Source organism: Nerophis ophidion, linkage group LG15 (genome assembly GCF_033978795.1).
Source record: "Nerophis ophidion isolate RoL-2023_Sa linkage group LG15, RoL_Noph_v1.0, whole genome shotgun sequence".
In the NCBI taxonomy this organism is placed as follows: Eukaryota; Metazoa; Chordata; class Actinopteri; order Syngnathiformes; family Syngnathidae; genus Nerophis; species Nerophis ophidion.
This window is the reverse complement of record NC_084625.1, coordinates 18,067,692-18,085,689: the sequence shown is the minus strand read 5'-3', so window position 1 is coordinate 18,085,689 and position 17,998 is coordinate 18,067,692. Positions and strand designations below refer to the sequence as shown.

At 39.9% G+C, this 17,998-nt stretch overlaps 1 protein-coding gene across 1 annotated transcript; it reads right to left on the bottom strand.

The window, feature by feature from the left end:
• Nucleotides 1–182: 182 nt before the first annotated feature.
• Nucleotides 183–7,948, bottom strand: LOC133569358 (ATP-dependent zinc metalloprotease YME1L1-like). Its single transcript, XM_061921629.1, has 18 exons — nt 7,762–7,948; nt 7,395–7,514; nt 7,133–7,301; nt 6,951–7,052; nt 6,770–6,876; nt 6,559–6,706; nt 6,377–6,484; nt 6,107–6,274; nt 5,886–6,038; nt 5,683–5,815; nt 5,550–5,612; nt 5,362–5,474; nt 3,004–3,159; nt 2,779–2,930; nt 2,592–2,718; nt 2,448–2,521; nt 2,258–2,344; nt 183–2,180 (listed from the first exon to the last, which is right to left on the bottom strand). The coding sequence occupies exons 1-18, from the start codon at nt 7,792–7,794 to the stop codon at nt 2,040–2,042; spliced, it is 2,154 nt and encodes a 717-aa protein (XP_061777613.1). The 5' UTR covers nt 7,795–7,948; the 3' UTR covers nt 183–2,039.
• Nucleotides 7,949–17,998: the final 10,050 nt, after the last annotated feature.

Here is a 17,998-nt window from a genome sequence, read left to right as displayed (position 1 = left end):
GCCCTTATGAACACTTGACAAGAGGAGGGGTCGTCAGGGGACACAATGACTGACAAAGTCCACAAACAATGTGCTCTTGTGTTGTCTTGCAGCTCACTTAGAAGTAATTGTAGGGAAGAAGTCCCACATCTGAGTCTTTCTTCATGGCCATTCTTTCCCTCACATCAAACACTCAGCTCAGGTGACTTTGAACAAGTGACCTTTATTTCTGCGCATCAGGACATACACGCTTATTTACACATTTCATCTCATTAGAAGTCCAACAATTGAAAAAAAAAAAAGAATAACTATACATACGGACAAAAATAAAGCACATGCAACCGTGACTAATACGTTCTACAAACCCCGTTTCCATATGAGTTTGGAAATTGTGTATAATGTAAATATAAACGGAATACAATGATTTGCAAATCCTTTTCAATCCATATTCAATTGAATGCACTACAAAGTAAAGTATTTGATGTTCAAACTCAAACTTTATTTTTTGTTGCAAATAATAATTAACTCAAAATTTCATGGCTTCAACACGTGCCAAAGTAGTAGGGGAAAGGACATGTTAACCACTGTGTTACATCGTCTTTTCATTTAACAACACTCAAACGTTTGGGAACTGAGGAAACTAATTGTTGAAGCTTTGAAAGTGGAATTCTTTCCCATTCTTGTTTTATGTAGAGCTTTAGTCGTTCAACAGTCTGCTGTCGTATTTTACGCTTCATAATGCTCCACACATTTTCGATGGGAGACAGGTCTGGGCTGCGGGTGGGTCAGGAAAGTACCCGCACTCTCTTTTTACAAAGCCACGCTGTTGTAACATTTGTCTTGCTGAAATAAGCAGGGGCGTCCATGATAACGTTGCTCGGATGACAACATATGTTGCTCCAAAATCTGTATGGACACTTCAGCATTAATGGTGCCTTCACATATGTGTAAGTTACCCATGCTTTGGGCACTAATACACCCCCATACCATCACAGATGCTGGCTTTTGAACTTTGCGCCTATAACAATCCGAATGGTTATTTTCCTCTTTGTTTTGGAGGACACCACGTCTTCTGTTTCCAAATATAATTTGAAATCTGGACTTGTCAGACCACACAACACCTTTCCACTTTGCATCAGTCCATCTTAGGTGAGCTCGGGCCCAGCCATGCCGGCGGCATTTCAGGATTTTGTTGATAAATGGGTTTGGTTTTGTATAGTAAAGTTTTAACTTGCACTTACAGATGTAGCGACCAACTGTAGTTACTGACAGTGGTTTTATGAAGTGTTCCTGAGCCCATGTGGTGATATCCTTTACACACTGTCGGTTTTTTGATGTAGTACCGCCTGAGGGATATAAAGTCTGTGATATCATCGCTTACGTGCAGTGATTTCTCCAGATTCTCTGAACTTTTTGATGATTTAACAGACCGTAGATGGTAAAATCCCTAAATTCCTTGCAATAGCTCGTGGAGAAATGTTTTTCTAAAACTGTTCGACAATTTGCTTACAAAGTGGTGACCCTCACCCCATCCTTGTTTGTCAATTACTTAGCATTTCATGGAAGCTGCTTTTATACCCAATCATGGCACCCACCTGTTCCCAAATAGCCTGCACACCTGTGGTATGTTCCATATAAGTGTTCGATGAGCATTCCTCAACTTTATCAGTATTTATTGCCACATTTCCCAACTTCTTTGTCATGTGTTGCTGGCATCAAATTCTAAAGTTAATGATTATTTGCAAAAAAATAAAAGTTTTTTCAGTTTGAACATCAAATATGTTGTCTTTGTAGCATATTCAACTGAATATGGGTTGAAAATGATTTGCAAATCATTGTATTCCGTTTGTATTTACATCTAACACAAATTCCCAACTCATATGGAAACGGGGTTTGTATTTGAGGTACTTGAAGGTTCCATTATAAATAAATGAAAGCACCATCAATGCTTTTAATTCATGGTGAAACTCTAGCTTGTTCATCCAATCACACATTCTTTAAAAAAAATAGACTACTTTGAGTAAATTAATCCCAGCATTGTTTTATGTACATAAGTCAGTCTAGATGTCCAGCGGTTTGCCCTCCAACACCATTTGGATCTCCTTGGCGTCCAGAGTCTCGTATCTGAGGAGGGCGTTGGCCAGCTTCTCGTGCTCATTTTTGTACGTCTTCAGGATGTTTTTAGCGCGTTCGTACGAGTCCTACGCAGCAGGGAAAAATCTTTTTCAATATTTTCAAATCCTTTTTTGCCTGTTCTTCATCTGTCTAAAAGGCTCACCTTCAGTAACAACCGAACTTCCTGTTCGATGGCGGCTTGTGTCTCAGGGCTCTGCTTGGACACATCGCTGTAAGTCATGATGCCCAGCTGTAGGACAACACACACACACACACACACACACACACACACACACACACACACACACGATTACATCACCTTACCACTTTCCAAATAAAGTGAGTGTTCATACCTTGCTGCTCATGCCAAACCTGGTGACCATCATATTGGCTATTTTGGTCGCTCCGTCAAAGTCGCTGGAGGCGCCTGAAATGGAAAGACGATTGACAAAAATGATAATAAAAGAAGAAATTCTGTTTTCAGAGCAAACCCCAACCTGTGGTGATGTAGTCGTGGCCAAAGATGAGCTCCTCTGCCACGCGACCGCCCATGCTGACGTCCATCTGAGCCAGCAGCTGAGCTCTGGTCTCGCTCCAGCGGTCGTTTTCCGGGAGGAGGGACACCTGCAGGACGAGAAGATTATGAGCTGACATTGAGGTAAACTTTTCCTTTGATTGACTCACGTGGCCTAGTGTTGCTCCCCGAGGCATGATGGTGGCCTTGTTGATGGGCATGGCGTCTTTGGTGTAGTACGCCACGATTGCGTGACCCGACTCGTGGTAGGCCGTGATGGTCTTGTTCTGCTTATCGATCTCCACGCTCCTCCTCTCGGGGCCTACCGCGGACAAGGATTAGTACTTGAGGGCACTCCCCCCCCGATGGCTTCACGTCAGAGTGCGTGCGCTCACCCATGAGGATCTTGTCCTTAGCGAACTCCAGATCTTTCATGGTGACCCACTCTTTCTCATCAACCGCCGCCTTTAAGGCGGCCTGGTTGACTAGGTTCTCTAGCTCCGCCCCCGAGAAGCCCACCGTGCCTCGAGCGATGACCTCAGCGTTGACCCCTGGACGAGAACAAAAAAGCTATTTATCGATGAAAGATCTCTCATTCATACACCAGTAACATACACTATGTGGACAAAGGTAATGGGACACCTGCAGGAGGTGGAAAGTGAAGATCAGAGGGCTTTTCCATTTATGACTTGACTTCTTAAATAACCAATTTTTCCTGGCCAAACTTATTCAAACATGGGGGGGGGGCAGTGAAAATCATGCTTCAAATTCTGCTTCGAAAAGCTGTGCACTGCAAACCGTGCGTTTGTAGCCGATAATCTTAGCTCTGTATTTCATCTACCTCACAATACAAAGGTCCTTAGTAGTCCTGGGTTCAATCCCGAGCTCGGGATCTTTCTGTGTGGAGTTTGCATGTTCTCCCCGTGACTGCGTGGGTTCCCTCCGGGTACTCCGGCTTCCTCCCACCGCCACAAACATGCACCTGGGGATAGGTTGATTGGCAAGACTAAATTGGCCCTAGTGTGTGAATGTTGTCTGTCTATCTGTGTTGGCCCTGCGATGAGATGGAGACTTGTCCAGGGTGTAGCCCGCCTTCCACCCGATTGTAGCTGAGATAGGCACCAGCACCCCCCCGCGACCCCAAAAGGGACAAGCGGTAGAAAATGGATGGATGGAAATAAAAATCATCACAAATTATGGCATTAGATTTTGTTAAGTAGGTTAAAGTGTTTAATATAATGTGCTCCTGAGTCAATTTGAATGTACAATCCATTGAATTTTATTTTTCTTGTATCAATTTGCTCGAGTCGGTTCAAAATTTGTATACTTTAAATAAGGATATACATTTTTATTTCAGGCAAATGATTTATTTTAAAGGCCTACTGAAATTAGATTTTCTTGTTTAAACGGGGATAGCAGGTCCATTCTATGTGTCATACTTGATCAGTTCGCGATATTGCCATATTTTTGCTGAAAGGATTTAGTAGAGAACATCCACGATAAAGTTCGCAACTTTCGGTGCTAAGACAAAAGCTCTGCCTCTACCGGAAGTCGCAGACGATGGCGTCACATGTTTGATGGCTCCTCAAATATTCACATTGTTTATAATGGGAGCCTCCAACAAAAAGTGCTATTCGGACCGAGAAAACGACAATTTCTCCATTAGTTTGAGCGAGGATGAAAGATTTCTGTTTGAGGATATTGATAGCGACGGACTAGGGAAAAAAAAAAAAACGTGATTGCATTGGGACAGATTCTGATGTTTTTAGACACATTTAGTAGGATAATTCTGGGAAATCCCTTATCTTTCTATTGTGTTGCTAGTGTTTTAGTGAGTTAAACAGTACCTGATAGTCGGAAGGGTGTCTCCACGGGTGTCTTGACGCCAATGTCTCAGGGGAATCGACGGCAGCTATGGACGGGGCAAGGTCAGCTTTTCTCCGGTAAGAAGCGACTTTTTAACCACAATTTTCTCACCGAAACCTGCTGGTTGACATTCCGTCGTGTTTCATGTTCGCTTGACCGCGCTGTGGTCCATAGTAAATTTTCACCTCCAGGAATTTTAAACAAGGAACCACCGTGTGTTTGTGTGGCTAACGGCTAAAGCTTCCCAAATCCATCTTGCTACTTTGATTTCTCCAATATTAATTGAACAAATTGCAAAAGATTCAGCAACACAGTTCTCCAAAATACTGTGTAATTATGCCGTTAAAGCAGACGACATTTAGCTGTGTGTGTGCGTAGCGCTCATACTTCCTAAAAACCTGTGACGTCTTGCGTACACGTCATCATTACACAACGTTTTCAAGACGAAACTCCCAGGAAATGTAAAATTGCAATTTAGTAAACTAAAAAGGCAGTATTGGCATGTGTTGCAATGTTAATATTTCATCATTGATATATAAACTAACTGACTGCGTGGTGGGTAGTAGTGGGTTTCAGTAGGCCTTTAAGTATTATTTTTTTTCTACTAAATAACAATGTTAAAGTAAATATTTGTTGTAAGTTTATCTATATTTCTCTTTTGTTTTCCTTAATGTTAAGTATACAATGCTGTGCAGAGGTGTACTTAATTTTTTTTTTATAGACGAATTATACTATTTATAGTTGTGGCGGAGATTGGGCAGAGGGATCACGAAATGTCTTCTCCAGAAAATAATTGAGAAGCACTGATTTAATCTGTTTTTCGCAAAGTGTGACGCACACAGACGAAAAATTAAGACTGCGTGCGTTTTAAACTCAACCACACCTACCAGAGTCCACTTTGATCTTGGTGAGGTACCAGTTGAGGATCTCTGTCCTTCCCTTGACGTCCGGTCGAGGGACGGTCACCTGCATGTCAAACCTGCCCGGTCGGATCAGTGCGCTGACAGGAAGGCAGAGAAGAAGATCAGAAACAAGCACTGAAGACGGACGTCTGGAGATGAGAAACCGAACGTACTTATCCAGAGCCTCGGCAAAGTTGGTCGCGCCGATGACGATGACGCCCTCATTTGGCTTGAAGCTGTTCCAAACAACGTGTAAATCCTAGATCTGATTCAACTAACATTAATGAGGATGACAGCACAACTGACCCATCCATTTCAGCCAGCAACTGGTTGATGGTTTGTCTGGAGTAGGGATGTATGGGAGACTCGATTCTCTTCCCGCCGACGCTGTCCAGTTCATCAATGAAGATGACACAAGGGGCGTTATTTTTCGCCTCCTCTGCGAATATATTAAAAAAATAAATGACTACGTTCCTTCTGGACTCAATCTGGTCCATTTGGGGACTTACTAAAGAGGTTCCTGATCCGGCTGGCGCCAATACCCACAAACATCTCATCAAACTCAGACCCAGAGGCGTAGTAGAAGGGTACATCCGCCTCACCGGCAACAGCTCGGGCCATGAGGGTCTTGCCGGTGCCGGGCGGCCCAACCAGGAGGATCCCTGATGGAGGGTCGGATCGTCACCAATGAGAGACCGCAAGGTGACATTGCAACGTGAACCCTTCTTACCTTTGGGCAGCTTCCCACCCAGAACTGTGAACTTCTTAGGGTTCTTGAGGAACTCCACAACGTCCTGCAACTCATTCTTTGCCTCGTCGACTCCTTTAACGTGCTCGAATGTCACATTTATTTGCGTAGGGTCGATGGCCGAGCCCAGGAGACCGGTGCGGAACCTCACTGCGAGACAAGAAAGCAGCTTAATGTGTTATGGTGAGGATTTTACTTTTACTGATGTGTGTGTGTTATGCATCAGTTATTTAACAAAGGAAGGGAACAAACCTGCGTCGGTAAAGGAGCCTTTACCCGGGAAAAAGGGGGCTTTTGCAACAACAAATAAGGCCATCAGCAAACACACCAACAAAACCAGCCTGAATTTCCTCGAGCCTTCTGGAAAGAGAAACATATATTTCAAAAAAGACAATGCATAATTGTTTTCTGATCAGCTGGAAAAGCGAGATCACCTTGTGATTTCAGTACAATGCTTTGAGATTTCACAAAGCCCTCGGTGAAGCCCGACTTGAAGGCCTCATGTTGGCTCACAGGGATGTTCTTGTATTTCATAAGTTCTTCCATGGACTGCATTTGTGGGGTTCTTTCCAAATTCACAATCTACGAACAAATCTGGTAAAACTCACTTGTATTTAGCAGGGACTTCGGTTTTTGAATGCATACCTTCTCAAAGACGTTTTCCAAAGCTCCCAGTGCAGAAGGGGCGTTATCGTTCTCTCTTCGTCCGGTCTTTAGTCTGTAAGTCTTGAAACCTCGACTTTGGATCGAGACTGACACCACAAACAAAATTCAATTCAACACCAACAACAACACCATTAACGTGATTTTTGAAACATTTTCTTACACGGTAAGAACTGAAGCTCGGAACAAAGTTCTTTTAGAGGTCTTTGCGTTTGCCAGTGGAATATTGGCGAGGAGAACCCCCCTGGCCTTCTGTGTGAGAACCCTGCGACGACGCAATATAGAAGCAATGTAAACAAACAAAAGGCTCACCGAAGCAGCATTTAGCGATCACCAACAACTCACCGTGCTTGTTGTGAAAGAACGTGTCTGTGGAAACATGACTCGCCCTCCATATGGAGGGAACGACGGGTGGTTCCTCTGGACCGAAAGCGGGTAGCAACCTGCTGATCAGATCATCCAGCTGACTCTCCCCGACGTCCGACAGACCCAACTCTCGAAGTTTCACATTTGGCTGCAGCGAGGGGAAAATGAATAAAGCTGTGCTGTTTTTTTTGCAATTGAACACCTCTGTAATGATTGCATTCTATGTGTGCTTCTGCGTCACCTCTTGTGGAAGCCAGGTGTGCTCAGGACTTAAGTCTTTGTGCAGGGTCTGCACTGAAGCTGTGGCTGTGTTCTTCAGGGAGTGGAGAGCACTGATGAGCTGGCTGAAGGGCACAATCATCTGACGGGGAGGAACAAGACAGCTGTCAACATGCACACAATTATGTTAACCAACGGTAGCTGTTGTATACCATCGCTTTTGTGAATGTGTGCTTTTATTTGTTAGACAACTAAAGTCACAATAATAAATTATGACGAGCCCATAGCGTGATGACGTCACCACATCCAACAATGCGAGCCAATGTCACACTATTAGCGCGCTAATGCTAACTAGCTCGTTTGATAAAACCGACAGCAGTTTTGCTTACCTGCTGTGGCTGAAAAGACGACAGGGAGAACATTTTTCGCCCGAATCTAACCGCAACTATGGAGAGTGGATGTGCGCTAAATGAGACGCCGAGTCCCCAATCGGTGTCCTTTTGTTTCCCTTGTTACACAACTTAAACTTGCAAAATAGAAAATGGCTACTCCCCCGGCTTCCGCTGTTCTGTAGTGCAAAGAACTACAAAATGACGTCAGGTTGGGTCAGGACCCTAAAATCATCCTGGACGATACCAAATTTAAGTTATTTAATGAATCTGAATGAGCCTATGGCTTTGCACTTTGTTTATTATATATATATATATGTTTTTGTATTCTATTTTTGTTACTTTGAATTTACAACCCCCTGGCGCTGTTTTGTACTGTTTTTATCATGTTTTGTAATGTTTTATACTGTTGTTGGACTTATTTTGATTATTATTTGTCAACTATTTGTAAATTTTGAAATTTATAAATAAACATTTAAAAAAAAAAAAAGAGTAAAAAAAAAAAAAAAATCCTGGACAATATTCATGACAAATATGTGCTTTGTTTTAAAGATGTGCTATTTGGACTTACACTCTATGAAAAAAAATATATATATATTTTTTTCTTTTGCAACCTCATTATACTATTGGCTAAGTTGTATATTCATAAATTTAAGTTTCTCAATATCCGACCGGTTTTTTGTGCTTTTAAAAAATAATTAGAACACTACTTTAAAACGCTTTCTTAATCCAACAACCAAACAGCTGTGAAAACTATGATGCTGTGTTCATATATATATATATCTCCATCCATCTTCTACCGCTTATTCCCTTTGGGGTTGTGGGGGGCTCAGGTGCCTATCTCAGCTACATTCGGGCGGAAGGCATTGTACACCCTGGACAAGTATCCACCTCATCGCAGGGCCAACACAGATAGACAGACAACATTCACACTCACATTCACGCACTAAGGCCAATTTAGTGTTGCCAATCATCCTATCCCCAGGTGCATGTCTTTGGAAGTGGGAGGAAGCCAGAGCACCCGGAGGAAACCCACGCATTCACGGGGAGAACATGCAAACTCCACACAGAAAGATCCCGAGCCCGATATTGAACCCTGACTTCTCAGGACCTTCGTATTGTGAGGCAGACACACTAACCCCTCTGCCACCATGAAGCCATATATATATATATATATATATATATATATATATATATATATATATATATATATATATATATATATATATATGTATATACATATACATATATATATATATATATATATATATATATATATATATATACATACATATGTATATGTATATATAGCATTCTATTTATTTACTTTATTGGATTTACAACCCTGAGCCGCTGTAAGATTGTTGTACTATTTCTGTACTTCTTTTGTTTATTATTTCTTGATTGTATGTAAATAAAGCAAATTATAAATAAAGATTTAAAAAATCAATAAAAAAAACTAAAAAAATCATCCATCGACTTCTACCGCCTGTGCCTCGTTTCATATGGTGTTTTCTTTGAAAAGCAAGAGTGATTCTCTTAAAGTTGTTTGTTTATGAAAATGCTTTAAAATGATGCAGTGGGGCGGTATAGCTAGGTTGGTAGAGTGGCCGTGCCAGTAACTTGCGGGTTCCAGGTTCGATCCCCGCTTCCGCCATCCTAGTCACTGCCGTTGTGTCCTTGGGCAAGACCAACGGCACACATTCATGATCAAGTATATTGCGCAACAGAACCAATGTTGTAATTGCGGCATTGGTAGCGCTGATTACTTGGTTGTAACAAACACCAATAACTGGGAGTAACATTTTAAAGTAGTTTTAAAAGTAAATAAAGGAGTTGGATGATACTTCAAATGCAGCTACTGCCATCTGTGAGTTAATAAAACATCAGGAGGTTGCCTACAGCCACAGTTGCTGATGCCAATTTGCTAAACAGCAATGTTAAAGTAGATTTTGTAGTATATAAAGCAGATGGATGATCCTTCAAATGTAGCTAGTGCCATCTTGGAGTTAATAACACATCAGAAGGTTGCCTACAGCCACAGTTGTTGATGCCAAAGAGATGTGAAAGTAGTTTTTGCCATAAACAAATACATTAGATGGTACTTCAAATGTAGTTAGTGCCATCTTGAAGATAATAAAACATCAGGAAGTTACCGACAGCCACAGTTTTTAATGGCAAGTTTCTAAACAGCGATGTTAAAGTAGTTTTTGAAGTAAATAAAGCAATTGGACAATACTTCAAATAAAGTTAAAGTTAAAGTACCAATGATTGTCACACACACACTAGATGTGGCGAAATTATTCTCTGCATTTGACCCATCACCCTTGATCACCCACTGGGAGCAGTGGGCAGCAGCGGTGCCACACCTGGGAATCATTTTTGGTTCCAATTCCAACCCTTAATGCTGAGTGCCGAGCAGGGAGGTAACGGGTCCCATTTTTATAGTCTTTGGTATGACTCAGGCAGGATTTGAACTCTCTACCTACCGATTTCAGGGCGGACACTCTAACCATTAGGCCACTGAGTTGGTCAAATGCCACCATTGCCATCTTGTAGAGGTTTTAAAACATCAGACTGCCCACAGCCACAGCTGATGATGGCAATTTGCCAATTAGAGATGTTGAAGTCGTTTTTGCAGTATATAAAGCAGTTGGATGATACTTCAAATGCAGCTAGTGCCACCTGCTCCCTACCCACACTGGTTGAAATGTAACTTAGATATTGGGTTTCACTATGTAAAAGCGCTTCGAGTCACTAGAGAAAAGCGTTATGAGTATAATTCACTTCACTTCACTTTACAACTAAAAATTAAAACCGGGGGAATAGGCGGCAATTAAAGTATGTGTAATGCCTGTTACAATTTAAAAAAGAATGCCTGATGAAATGTTATTTGTGAGAAAAACAAACAGTGTTGAGTATTGAATACATATAAAATCTATTTTGTGAATAAATATAACATCATAAATATATGTCCTAAAAATACGCAACAACCCCAGAGTATATGCGGTTTGAGCTTTATGAACTGGCATCTACCTTGTATACCTACCTCGAGATCAGAGGACCCAGACAGAGAAAAGCGTTTTTCATCCATCCATCCTTATTCCCTTTCGGGGTCGCAGGGGGCACTGGCGCCTAAGCGTTTTTCAAAAAGGTTTAAATTACTGTTGTAGGCACAATACCAATGTGAGTAATTTGCAAAATGCATTTTGCAAATTTGTATAATGCGCAATCTTTTTGCAAATTGCTTCCAGCTATATATTTGCATAATGTGTGGTGCACATTTTGCAAATCAATGGACGCAAATACATGTTTTTGGTGTAATTTTTTTTTATTAAATACTTATGTAAATCTATTCATTTGTAGTCGGGACAATATAACTGAGTATTGCCCTCAAATCAGTCCAACCCCAACCACTATACAGTGTACATCCACGACTAAACAACTGACTAAACTACTACCACAACTTGGTTTACTATTTATAAAAAATAATAATGTAGTGTTACTGACTAAACCATCCACAAAATCTCGTCTTAAATCTCGTCTTGCGAAATGCAAATTGCTTGCGCAAAATGGAAACGACGTATAATTAGCAAAGTGCGCGAGATTGGTGAAATGCTTACAACATTTGTAGTGTTTAATACTGTTACATTTAAAAAAAATGCTTGATGAAAAGTTTTTTTGTGAGGAAAACAAACAGTGTTGAGTAGTGAATACATACAAAATATAAATTATGAATAAATATAACATCATAAATATATGTCCTAAAAATGTGCAACAATCCCAGTGTATATGAGGTTTAAGCTTTATGAACAGGCATCTACTTTGTATACCTACCTCGAGATCTTCTTCTTCTTTTGTTTTTATGGCGGTTGGCAAGCAACCTTCTGGTACGCATTACCGCCACCTACTGTAATGGAGTGTGGACCGAGGTGGATCCCTACTCTATATTCTTTTATTTAACCCAGTGTTTTTTAAATATGTGTATATTGCTTTGTATTCTATGTTTTCTGAATGCAATCCTAATATACTTCCCACTTCTAACCTAATATTTTCTTTTGCTAACTTATTTTCCAGTATTTCTCTTTTTCTATTGTATTTCCTACACTGTATTAAAACATGGTCAACATTCTCTATTTGATGGCAAAAATCACACAGCCCTGTAGAATGTTTTCCTATCAATTTTAGTGAACTATTTAGATATGTATGTCCTAATCTCATTCGAGTAATAATGTCTTCTTCTTTCCTATTTCTACCCCCTCCTCTCATTACACCTACTCTCCTCTGGACTTTGTAAAACTCTCTACCTTTTGTTTCCTTATTCCAATTATCCTGCCACCTTTTATTGTGGTCTATCTTGATTATGCTCTTCACTTCTTCTTTACTGTGCTTAATCTCCATGTTATTAATCTCCATGTTTACTTCTGTTTTAGTGGTTGCTTGTTTTGCGTATCTATCAGCTGACTCATTCCCCACAACTCCTACATGAGCAGGAACCTAGAGAAATGTTACCACACCTCCCGCTTTATTTATTCTGTAGATTGCATGAACTATTTCATAAACTATATCTACTCTTGTTTCTGATGCTATGTTTTTTATGCTCATCAATGCACTGCTGGAGTCCGAGCACACGACTACTTTCCTTGCTTTGTTTTCCTCTATCCAGTTAACTGCCATATACATTGCTACCAATTCCCCCGTAAAAACAGATATTTTATCACTGATTCTTTTATTTAACACTATATTTCCTTGTGGGATAACTGCAGCAGCTCCTACTTTACTATTCATAGTTTTTGATGCATCTGTGTATATCATGATGTTGTCTAAAAACATTTCCTCAATCCAATGTTCTATCTGGTAACTATTTAAATTTCTATTCTTCAGTAATTGTGTGTTTACATTTGGGTTGTCATACATCCACGGTGGTATTGCAGGAATTGGTACTGTAGGGCTAACTTTAATATTGTCAATTTGTGTTTTGTTACATATATCTTCTATTATCCACCCAAAACTATTAATTTTTTTCTTCTCTTTTTCTTGGCAGTTTAGTAACACTTGACGGGTTGGATGTCCTTGCTTGGACCCTTTTAAGTTTGCCCAATAAACTGCTGAGAGTTGATCTCTCCTCGTGTCCAAAGGTTTTTTGTTCATTTCTACTTGTAATGCTGCCACTGGAGTAGATTTAGTAGCTCCACAACATAACCTTAACGCCTGCGACTGGATCCGGTCTATTTTCCCAAGTAGTGTTTTTGAAGCAGATTGATAAATAATGCATCCGTAGTCAATAACAGATCGAATTAAAGTGATATATATTGTTTTCAATGTCAATCTATCAGCCCCCCAATCTTTACCCCTCAAAGCCCTCATTATATTTAACACCTATTTACTTTTCTCCACTATTTTGCTGATGTGGGTTGACCAGTTAATATTTTTATCAAACCATATTCCTAAATATTTAAATACTTGTACCTCTTCTATGTTTTCTCCATAGAGTTTTATTTGGAGCTTGTTTTGTACTTTCCTCTTCGTAAAATTTATGACTTTTGTCTTTCCAACAGAGAATCTTAAACCCCAAGCCGTCCCCCAGTCTTGAACATTATTTACCGCTTTTTGAATCTTCTTTTCTATATGATTTGTATTTCTACCTCTCTTCCACATCACTCCATCATCAGCAAACAATGCCACCTCCACTAACCCTTCCACTTCACTAAAAACTTCATTTATCATGATGGAAAATAGTACTGGACTTATTATACTCCCTTGTGGGGTCCCATTTTCCACTTCGTATTCTCTGCTATATTCATTCTCTATTTTTACTAATAATGTTCTACTTGTTAAAAAGTCTTTTATCCATCTGTACATTCTTCCTCTAATCCCAATCTTATTTAGTTTAATCAGCAACCCCTGTTTCCACAACATATCATACGCTTTCTCTATGTCAAAAAATACCGCAATTATACTTTCTTTCTTTATTTGTCCCTTTCTAATTTCCTCTTCCAGCTGCACTGCTGGGTCATTTGTGCTTCTTGCTTTGCGAAAACCACTTTGGTAGTTTTTTATAATTTCTTTTGACTCTAAATAATATATTAATATTTCATTAATCATTTTTTCCATTACTTTGCCCAAATTTGAGGTCAATGCTATCGGCCTATAATTTCCTGCCTCTTCCGGATCTTTCCCTGGCTTGCATATTGGAATTATTACAGCTGTTTTCCACTCATCTGGTAATCTTCCTTCTTCATATATCCTATTATATAATTTCAAGACCACTTCTTTGCCGATGCTACCTAAATTTTTGATCATTTGATAACTCACCAGGTCTTTCCCTGGCGTCGTATTTTTAACTTTTTTTAAAATTCGAACCATTTCATCCAAAGAAAATGTCATATCCATAGTGTTGATAAAACTATTATTGTTGTCTTCCTTCATTTCCTCAATATTTAAACTAATTGTTTCTTCTCTTTTTTGTTTTTCTACATTTCTCAAATTATCATTACTGTGCACTTTAACAAAGGTTTTTGCTAAAAGTTCTGCTTTTTCTTTATTTCCTACCACACTCCGCGTTCCATCTTTCATCACATGATTTTTATGTTCTTTTCTCACCCCTGAGATTCTCTTGATCATTCCCCACACTTGGCTTAAAGGAGTAGTTCTATTTAGTGTTTCACAAAAAGTTCTCCAATGGTGTTTTCTTGTTTTTTTAATAACATACCTTACTCTAGCTTGATGCCTTTTATATTGGATCATGTCTTGGAAATTATGTGTTCTTGTCAATATTCTAAATGCTCTATTCCGTTCTTGTATTGCATCTGTGCACTCTTGTGTCCACCACGGCACTATCTTCCTTCTTCTCCCTATACTATTCCTTGGTATGCTCTGTTCGGCTGCTTCTATTATGCACTTTGTAATATCTGTATTCAATTGTTCAATATCTTGATTTATATCTACTTCCTTTAAAGTTATGTCGGTAATTTCCCTAAATTTCCCCCAGTCACCATGATTATACTTCCATCTTCCTTCTATCCTAGTGCTTTCTGTCCTATGATTTATGTTTATGTGAATGAAGATTGGATAGTGATCACTTCCCATTGTGCTGTATTTATTTACTTCCCACTCCACCTTTCCTGCTAACCCTTGTGACACTAGTGTTAAATCTATTGCTGTTTCTTTACCCGTGACGACATCTAACCTTGTTCCCGACCCATCATTCACACACACCAGTTCTTTTTCCTCCAAAAGTGCTTCCAATGTATCCCCATTCCAGTCATCCCTTTCACCCCACATTGTGCTATGTGCATTAAAGTCACCACACCAAATAATATTGCCATTCCAGTGCTCCATTATTGTTTCTAGTTGGTGAATTTCTAATTTCTTGCATGGATTATAGAAGTTTAGTACTTTGTATCTTTCTTTATTATTCCATACTTCTACTCCTACTATCTCTAGTTCTTGTTTTAGTTTTAATATTGAATAATGCATATCTTCCTTAATAAATATGGCACATCCTCCCCCTTGCCCATCATTCCTATCTTTACGTATCGTTATATATCCTTTTATTACAAAGTTTAATTTTGGCTTCAGCCATGTTTCTTGAATACATATTATATGTGGTTTATTTTTCATATTATTAATATATCCCTTTAATTCCTGTCCTTTTGCTATCAAACTTCTGGCATTCCACTGAACAATTAACATGGCGTTGGATTGTGGTAACATGACTCGGTCTCGTCTACTCTCTGTAGCTCACCGTGCACCTGTTCCCAGGATAGTTCTTTTAAATTTAAAAACCTTGCTGCTGCTTTGACAATTATTTTGATTTTCTCAGTCTTGTTTCTAGCCTGTTCTGTACAGTTTATTACATAAGCCAGGAATACAACTAGTTTATCCATGGAAATTCCTGTATTTGCTGCCTCTTGTTTTTTATTTCTTGAACTATTTTCACTTCTGTCCTGTTCTGCACTTTCTTGATTTCTTATTTTAACTGCCTCTGCGTATGTAATATTTCTTTCAACTCTGATTTGCTGTACTTCTGTTGCCTGTTTTCTTATGATGCAGCCCCCATACGCTGCTGTGTGATTCCCGCCACAATTACAGCACTTGACCTGTTAATTTTCTCCACATTGTCCATATTCATGCTCCCTTCCACACCTTCCACGTCTCATCTTAGCATGACACACACTAGCTATGTGCCCATAGCGTTGGCACTTGAAACAACGTACTGGGGGTGGCACGTAAGCTCTAACATAGAAGCTTAAATACCCAATCATGATTCTCTCTGGTAGGACCTCCTCTGCAAATTGCACCAGCACGGATTAGCTCTCAGTCTTTTCACCGTTCCTAAATGCCATCATTATTTTCATCATAGTGACAGTTCCTCCTTTTATTTCTCTTTTCAGATCATCTAAATTTTCTCCTCTTGGGATTCCTGTCACGACTCCTCTTGCCCCCTTTCGTTCTCCCACTTCGATTTTTTCCTTTATTATTTTGTTGCACAGTTTTTGCAATCGCATTGCTTTGTTCTTTTGCTCTCCATTTTTGCATTTAATCAACAGTCGTCCGTCCCTGAGCACCTTCGCTATCTCCACCTCTCCAATGTCCTTCTTTAATCCCTTAACCAGTGTCATCAAACTAATGTCATTCATATCTTGGTTTGATTTAAATGTATAAATTATCTTATATTCATCCACCATAACCCTTTTCCTCTTATCAACCTCTTCATCGTCTTCATGCACTCATTTAGCTCTCGACTTTCCTTCACTCCCTCCTCTCCCCTTCTTTCCTCTCTCCCCTCTAGTCCTATCCATTTCCATACTATCCTCATACATCCCGTCACTATCCCCTTCCATTTCGATCCAGTCACAAAACAGCTTATGCTCAACCGCCAAAACAGATTTAGACACTCGCCGCCGCCAAATTCACTCCAAGTGTTTGGTAGTTCCGCGTCTCTCCTTCCGGAAGCTTCCACCGACCGACCCAAAAGCCCAACCCCAGTGTATATGCGGTTTGAGCTTTATGAACAGGCATGTACTTTGTATACCTACCTCGAGATCAAAGGACCCAGACCGAGAAGAGCTTTTTTCAAAAAGTTTTAAATTACTATGTGTTTAATACTGTTACAATTTTAAAAATGCTTAATGAAAAGTTTTTTGGTGAGGAATACAAACAGTGTTGAGTAGTGAATACGTATAAAATCTATATTATGAATACATGTAACATCATAAATATATGTCCTAAAATATGCAACAGCCCCAGTGTATATGCGGTTTGAGCTTTATGAACAGGCATCTACTTTGTATACCTACCTCGAGATCAGAGGACCCAGACCGAGAAGAGCGTTTTTCAAAAAGTTTTAAATTAGTATGTGTTTAATACTGTTACAATTTTAAAAATGCTTGATGAAAAGTCTTTTTGTGAGGAAAACAAACAGTGTTGAGTAGTGAATACATACAAAATATAAATGATGAATAAATATAACATCATAAATATATGTCCTAAAAATATGCAACAATCCCAGTCTATATGAGGTTTAAGCTTTATGAACAGGCATCTACTTTGTATACCTACCTCGAGATCAGAGGACCCAGACCAAGAAGAGCCCCATCCATCCATTTTCTACCGCTTATTCCTTTTCGGGGTCGCGGGGGGCGCTGGCGCCTATCTCAGCTACAATCGGGCGGAAGGCGGGGTACACCCTGGACAAGTCGCCACCTCATCGCAGGGCCAACACAGATAGACAGACAACATTCACACTCACATTCACACACTAGGGCCAATTTAGTGTTGCCAATCAACCTATCCCCAGGTGCATGTCTTTGGAAGTGGGAGGAAGTCGGAGTACCCGGAGGGAACCCACGCAGTCACGGGGAGAACATGCAAACTCCCCACAGAAAGATCCCGAGCCTGGATTTGAACCCAGGACTGCAGGACCTTCGTATTGTGAGGCAGACGCACTAACCCCTCTGCCACCGTGAAGCCCACCAAGAAGAGCGTTTTTCAAAAAGTTTTAAATTACCATGTGTTTAATACTGTTACAATTTTAAAAATGCTTAATGAAAAGTTTTTTTGAGGAAAACAAACAGTGTTGAGTAGTGAATACATACAAAATATAAATGATGAATAAATATAACATCATAAATATATGTCCTAAAAATATGCAACAATCCCAGTGTATATGAGGTTTAAGCTTTATGAACAGGCATCTACTTTGTATACCTACCTCGAGAGCAGAGGACCCAGA